General features: G+C 46.2%; 1 protein-coding gene across 1 annotated transcript; it reads left to right on the forward strand.

Annotated features, from left to right (window-relative positions):
* Nucleotides 1-1,987: 1,987 nt before the first annotated feature.
* Nucleotides 1,988-5,905, forward strand: lig4 (ligase IV, DNA, ATP-dependent). The gene is made up of 3 exons (XM_080519968.1): nucleotides 1,988-2,101; nucleotides 2,814-4,884; nucleotides 5,074-5,905. Exons 2-3 carry the CDS (start codon nucleotides 2,822-2,824, stop codon nucleotides 5,735-5,737), a joined length of 2,727 nt encoding a protein of 908 aa, XP_080376094.1. The 5' UTR covers nucleotides 1,988-2,101; nucleotides 2,814-2,821; the 3' UTR covers nucleotides 5,738-5,905.
* Nucleotides 5,906-7,624: the final 1,719 nt, after the last annotated feature.

The following is a 7,624-nucleotide window of genomic DNA, read 5'->3' on the forward strand; positions in this document are numbered from 1 at the left end:
AGTGCAGATCGCGTCCAGCAGGGGTTATGTAAGTGTGCGCTGCAGTGCCTGCGTGTGTGTGTGTGTGTGTGCGTGCGTGCGTGCGTGTGTGTGTGTGTGCGCTGCAGCCCCCACCACATCATGCAGGTGCATGCAGTGAGGGTTCACCACTGGAGCAGATAGTAACCCCCCCACCCTTCCTCCTCCTCCTCTTCCTCCTCCACTGCAGCAGCAGTGGCAGAGAGGTAAACAACCCCCCCCCCCCCCCCCTCTCTCTCTCTCTCTCTCTCGCTGCCCCTTCGGTGTGGTGTCGCCCCCTGCTGGCAGCAGGAAACCCGTCAGGCCCAAATATGGGCTGCACTCTGATAGTAAAACTCCAATCAAGCATAATTTGCAGACTTTGTTCAGTGCAGAACATCGATGATGTGTTCAAGAGTTCCTCGTCATGATTCTGAACCGGATGACCTCATTACTTCAAATATGATTCATCCGTTCATGTGTTTTCATCTCATTGCAATGTATTTATTCACTCACGAGCTCACTTCTATTATGTGTTTTGTTTACGTTTTAATCCACTTTTAACTGAATTTATTATTTTTAATTTACATTTCAAGACTGTAGGATTGTCGAGACACCGCCATCCTCAAACAAATTGTCCACATAACTGAGGAGCTCATTATAGTAAGAAATGTAAGAGTTATATGATTCCCCCCAGTCTATTCTATTCTATTTCATTCTATTCTATTCTATTCTATCATCTGTATTAAGAAAATCTTGAAATGTTATTATGGCACTAATTTTAAGATGGCATTGAGCTGTATGTGGCCCCAGAACTAAAAACGCGTTTGACACCCCTGATTTGAAGTTTGTCTTTGTTGTGACGCAGAGTATATGTGAAGAAGATGTCTATATTTTAATTTCAAAACAACAACTAATAATTATGACGAAAAATGACTTCCATCCCAACATAAAGCCAATTTTAATAGTGCAAAATACAGCGAAATGTGCAAAACAAAAAAACAAAACAAAGAAATAATAAAAAAAACAAAAAACATTTAACCATCACGGTGCTGGTGCCTTTCCTCCAGGCTGGTTATCGGTATTCCTCCAGGTGTTCATGCCTGCGTTGGTGGACTCTTTTATTGTGTGGAATCCAAACAACGCAAGTTTCGAATATTTGCCACCAGCCGCTGGAATGATTTCTTTACATGTGACAGCGTGCAGCTGGAAGTGTACCAGCTTATTTTCACCACTGAGCTCCCATCATCACATATATATCACAGATATATATATATATATATATATATATATATATATATATATATATATATATATATATATATATATATATATATATATATATATATATGGGAGAAACGCCTTCTTTATTCCAATAAGTCTTATCTCTAACCAGCAGCTGATTACCGACCGTGATAAACAAGACACTGTGGCTCCCCGACGCCCCCTGCTGGTCTCCAGAGGAATTACTTTACATGGTTTAATTCATAAAATCAGACAGGAATATTCATTTATAAAAAACAAAACAAACGTATTCCCTTTATTTAATATACAGATGAACCGTGAAATAATGGTGCATCTCACAGTTTTGGGACTATTGCACGAGATAAATCATCGAATGTGGAAAGAATAATTAAAGCAATTCAGTTAAATTTTTTCGTAAAGCGTCAAATACAGCACTTCATTTCAAGGTACTTTTACAGAGAAAAATCGATGATTTTACATGAGCAGTTACAGGAGATGGAGGAAAAGATAAAGTCTCTTTAAACAGGAAAAATAAGATTCAGAGGTAAAGACTTCCAGCAAACTAATGACATGAACGTCATTGAATTAAATGAATTACAGTAGTTTTCAAATAACATAGACATTATAATTACGTAAAGAAAATTTCTTTATTTTATTTTATTTCTTTATTTTTGTATATTTACGTCCGGAACATTAGTTACGTACCTGTTTCCGGGGGAATCCTTTCACTGTCGTCCCCGCCGGCTCTGTTTTGAGGAAGTGCCAAAATGCTTCTAACTGGGAGAAATATGCTTTAATTCCCGTTATTTGGGGATTTTAAAAGACGTCATTCCCTTCAATTGGAGGATTTAAGCACTCGGTAACAGAATCATGTTTTGTATTTACTTTTTTCTTGTCCAAGTATTTATATAGCTGAGCTGAATTGTGACGCACTTTTGAGTCTTTTGTTTGGTTTATTGAGTCCAGAATATTTCGTGAAACTGTTCGTAATATCACGAAATGACTGAAGCGTTTTAATTGGATCGTAAATCACACTTTTACCTGTTAAAAGTCTTAATAACTTCGACAGCTGTTTTCCACACTATGGCGAAGGCACGAGCAGGCGTATTCGTCCCCTGATTGGCGGATTGTCTCAGATTCATGCCTTCGCCATCATAGGGAAGAAACAAGTATTTTTTTTTTTCATATTTGGAACCTTTTTCAAATCCTTAAGTAGAGCGACATATTTGTTTTTCCAAAAAGACCACTTATACATATATCGGGACTAGTTTGAACTGTCTACTGTATATTTTTCTCCGTATAGTTCTATCAATTCCAGGATTGTTTTTTTTTTTATGTCAATTGTATTTTCAATCTGAATCTAAAATGTAAAAATAACACAGCTTAAGTATTCATCCACCAGGGATACTCCTGCAGAGACTTACCATCTTATTTTCAAGAGGGTCCAAATATTTACAGACACTTTTCATGATGATGTCGGAACAATAACGCACTGTGGCCCGTATCACTATATTTGAATATGGAATGCTGATTAATCAATCAAGCTGATTGCGATTTCCACTGTGTTACAGATTTCAGCATGGAGGGAACTTCCAAAGGTGCCGTGGGAGCTCTGCCGTCCGTCGCCGCTCAGGTCCCTTTCCTCGACTTGTGCGGCATTCTGGAGAAAATCCAGAAGTCTAAACTCCGTCCTGACAAGTCAAAGATCCTCCGGGATTTCATTGACTCGTGGCGGAAATTTCATTCTGCCCTCCACAAGGACGACCCCAAAACCGCGGACTCGTTTTATGCGGCCATGCGTCTTATAGTCCCCCCCTTCGAGCGGGAGCGTATGGCGTATGGCATCAAAGAGAGCATGCTCGCCAAGCTTTACATCGACGTCTTAGGGCTTCCCAAGAACGGCCCAGAGGCCAACAAACTGCTGAACTACCGCGCTCCCACCACGTCCCAAGGAGACGCCGGAGACTTTGCAAGCATGGCGTACTTTGTGCTGAAGAAGCGATGCACGAGCCAAGGAAACCTCAGCATCAAGGAGGTGAACGACTTCCTGGACTCCGTGGCCATCAACAATGCCAGCAAGAAGAAGGACCTGGTGAAGAAGAGTCTGCTGCATCTCATCACTCAGAGCTCGGCCCTGGAGCAGAAGTGGCTCATCAGAATGATCCTGAAGGACATGAAGCTCGGGATCAGCAAGGAGACCGTCCTCCAGGTCTTCCACCCGGACGCCGCCGAGCTCTATAACGTCAACACCGACCTGAGCAAGGTGTGCCTGCAGCTCCACAACCCGTCTGTGTCCTTGAGTGACGTCTCCATCGGACTGTTCTCCGCCTTCAAGCCCATGCTGGCCGCCGTGGCCAACATCCGCAACGTGGAGAAGCAGATGGGCAACAGCCCTTTTTACGTGCAGACCAAGCTGGACGGCGAGCGCATCCAGCTGCACAAGGACGGAGACGTGTACAAGTACTTCAGTCGAAATGCGTTCGAGTACACGCAGCAGTTCGGGGGGTCGCCGCTGGAAGGCTCGCTGACGCCGCACATCCACAACGTGTTCAAGAGCCACGTGGTCAATTGCATCCTGGACGGAGAGATGATGGCGTACAACCCGGCGGCCGACACGTTCATGCAGAAGGGGAGCAAGTTCGACATCAAGAGGCTGATGGAGGACTCCGAGCTGCAGACGTGCTTCTGCGTCTTCGACGTGCTGCTGATCAACGACCAGAAACTGGGGAAGGAGACGCTGATGAAGCGCTACGAGAGCCTCCAGACCGTTTTCACCCCGGTCAAGGGGCGGATGCACCTGGTGCCCAAAGCGGAAGCCCGAACCATGCAGGAGGTGGTTTCTGCTCTCAATGACGCCATCGACAGCCGAGAGGAGGGCATCATGGTGAAGGACCCCTTGTCCATCTACAAACCTGACAAACGAGGGGAGGGCTGGCTGAAGATCAAGCCCGAGTACGTGGACGGTTTGATGGACGAGCTGGACTTGCTGATTGTTGGCGGCTATTGGGGTAAAGGGAGACGGGGGGGCATGATGTCCCATTTCCTATGTGCTGTCGCTGAAGCTCCGAGTCCCGGCGAGAAGCCGTCGGTCTTCCACACCCTCTGCCGGATCGGCTCTGGCTACACCATGAAGGAGCTTTACGACCTCGGGTTGAAGCTCGCCAAACACTGGAAGGTCTACCGAAAGAACGACCCGCCATCGTCCATCTTGTGCGGGACGGAGAAACCGGAGGTCTACATTGAACCCTGCCACTCGGTCATCATCCAGGTCAAGGCCGCAGAGATCGTCACGAGCGACATGTACAAAACCCGATGCACCCTGCGGTTCCCCAGGATCGAGAAGATCCGGGACGACAAGCAGTGGCACCAGTGCATGACCCTGGCCGAGCTGGACCAGTTCAGGAACAAGGCGTCGGGGAAACTCGCCTCACGGCACCTCCGAATCGATGGCGACGAGCCGCAGAAGAAGAAACGCAAGACGCCAGCCAAGCCCAAGAGAGTGGGCGGGCTCGTCGACCACTTCAAGGCTCAGGACCTCTCCGGGGTTGCCAAGGAGACGGACATGTTCGAAGACGTGGAGTTCTGCATCCTGAACGGCACCGACAGCCACTCCAAGTCGGAGCTGGAGAAGGGCGTGGCAAGGTAAGACGGCGCCTGCGATCAGAGGTGTTTATGCTTCATGTAAATCATAAATAGTTTTAAAATAACGACGGGACCAAAAGGCCTCGGGCATTTACGATATTTAGAAGCTCACCGCCAAGTTTTTCAACACACAAATATCAAAGAACCTCCAGATATTGAGGACAAAGTGATTTGCTTTCTTCGGTCCAGGTGTGGAGGGGTGGTGGTTCAAAACCCAGGGCCGGACACCTACTGCGTGGTTGCCGGCGTAGAAAACATGCGCGTCAAGAACCTGATCTCGTCGGACCAGCACGACCTGGTCTGGGCCGCCTGGCTGCTGGAGTGTCTGGACCAGAAGGAGGTGGCGCCCTGGCAGCCCCGCCACATGATCCACATGTCGCCCTCCACCAGGGGGCACTTCGCCAAGGAGTACGACGGCTACGGAGACAGCTACTTCGTGGACACGGACGAGCAGCAGCTGCGGGAGGTCTTCGGCCGCATCGGCCCGGCGGCGGCGGCGGCGGCGGCGGGCGTCGACGTAGCTCGGGTGGAGGAGCGCTACGGCTGGGGCGACCTCCCCACCAGCATGTTCAGACCCTTCACTGCCTACCTGGACGTCGGGGATCCCGCCGGCGCCCCGCCCGCCTCCTGCCTCGACCTCCGAGCGCTGGAGTTCCGCCTCCACGGAGGAACCGTGGCGGAGAGGCTGGAGGAGGGGGTCTCGCACGTCATCGTCGACGAGGAGACGAGGCTCCCGGAGCTGAAGACTCTGCGGCGCCGCTTCGGGAGGAAGTTCAAGATCGTCAGGGAGCCGTGGGTGACGGATTCTATCGAGGCCGGTCACCTGATGAACGACGCCGACTACTTGGTCTGAAGAAACCGCTTTTAACGAGACACGTCTATTTATTCTCCATGAAGAGCACTTTTTAATCAGGGAATTCTCTTAACGCAAGTTTAACTAAACTACCGGAACCCTTTCGTGATCTTAAGCTGCATAGGAAACCGGTTAGCTGTTTTTAAATCATTTACTTTCACAATTAGATCCTGCTTTTTCACGTTTTTAATGCAGTAACGCTAATAAATAAAGTGGTTTTAAACTGACGGGAAGTGGAGCGGCTCATTTTTTTCGTGAGTGAAAGAAGATCAGGAGGTGGTTGTATTAAAGCCGGGGGAAATAAATGGATTTAATGGATTTATCACATTTGTAGCTAAAAAATTATTATTTTGCAAAAAAAATTTCTGGGTTTCCATAGTTGCTGTTGCACTTTTGCTTAAAATCAGGGTTAAAGCTTGCATTTTTTTTAATGACAGAGCCTCATTTCCTTTTTTCTCTTGGGATTGTTTACATGCATTTTAACTGAGGACAATAAAAAAAAAAACAACTGTAGGGTTCCTAACATTTTGTCCTTTTTCCAACTCTTTCATGACGCTCCTCTCGTGTTTTAATCCCAGAGAAACAATGTCGACGTTGCCGCCGCGGCCTGTCGCCCACTCCGGGCTATTTCCAGGAGACGGAGGCTGTGAGTTTGACTGACAGGCGTTAATTAATTAATGAGAGGAGCTGGACCGGTGCTTGTTCTCCAGTGTGAGGCGGCGGGGAGAGAACACCCCGGAGGTGAGGAGGTGAGGAGTTCACCATCAAACGTGTTCGTACAGCTCAATAGTCTCGAAAGTCGTCGGCCAGATTTCAACATAAAAGTGAAGTATTAGTGAAGACCGAATACTTCAGCAGCGTTTCGGGTCTCTGTTTACAGAAGTGTGCTCGGAGCCTCTGAAAACACAACTTTAGGAGAGAACTCCATCTGTGGAAATGAGAAAACTACAACTTTAGTGCTGATACGAGTGCTAACCGTTAGCTACTTGCTAATACAAGTACCAATAAAGTACTAACCGTTAGAGACTTGTCAATACAGAGTACTAACCTTTAGCAACTTGTCAATCCTGAGTACCAATTCGAGCTCTAATTTTAAGGTACTTGCCAATACGAGTACTAACTTTTAGGTACTTGTCAATACAGAGTACCGACACGAGTACTAACCTTAAGCTACTTGCTAATAGGAGTACCAGTAAGAACAGTAACCTTTAGCTACTTACTAATTGTGAGTACCAATACAGAGTACTAACCATTAGGGACTTGTCAATACAAAGTACTAACCTTTAGCGACTTGCTAATATGGGTACCAATACAGAGTACTAACCTTTAGCGACTTGTCAATACCGAGTACCAATTCGAGCACTAATTTTAAGGTACTTGCTAATACGAGTACTTTTTTAGGTACTTGCCAATACAGAGTACTGACACGAGTACTAACCTTTAGCGACTTGCTAATAGGAGTACCAGTACGAGCAGTAACCTTTAGCTACTTACTAATAGTGAGTACCAATACAGAGTACCAACCGTTAGGGACTTGCTAATAGTGAGTACCAATACAAGTACTAACCTTTAGCTACTTACTAATCCTGAGTAACGATACAAGTATCAACCTTTTGCTAATACGAGTACCGACACGATTACTCACCTTTAGCTACTTGCCAATACCGAGTAACGATACAAGGACTAACTTTTATCTATTGGCTCGGCTATGTGTCGCCATAATCATGTTACTCTGACTAACGTTAAATATTTGTACACAATTCATTGTTATTTTAACTCTAAAATGTGGAAAATTAACTGTTGATATTTGACCCGAGAATAAATTTCACACTAATTGCGTGTTGAACCAAATGTTATATCAGATTAATTAATATTTATTTCATGAAT

The sequence above is a fragment of the Blennius ocellaris genome (genome assembly GCF_963422515.1).
Source record: "Blennius ocellaris genome assembly, chromosome: 24".
Taxonomy (NCBI): Eukaryota; Metazoa; Chordata; class Actinopteri; order Blenniiformes; family Blenniidae; genus Blennius; species Blennius ocellaris.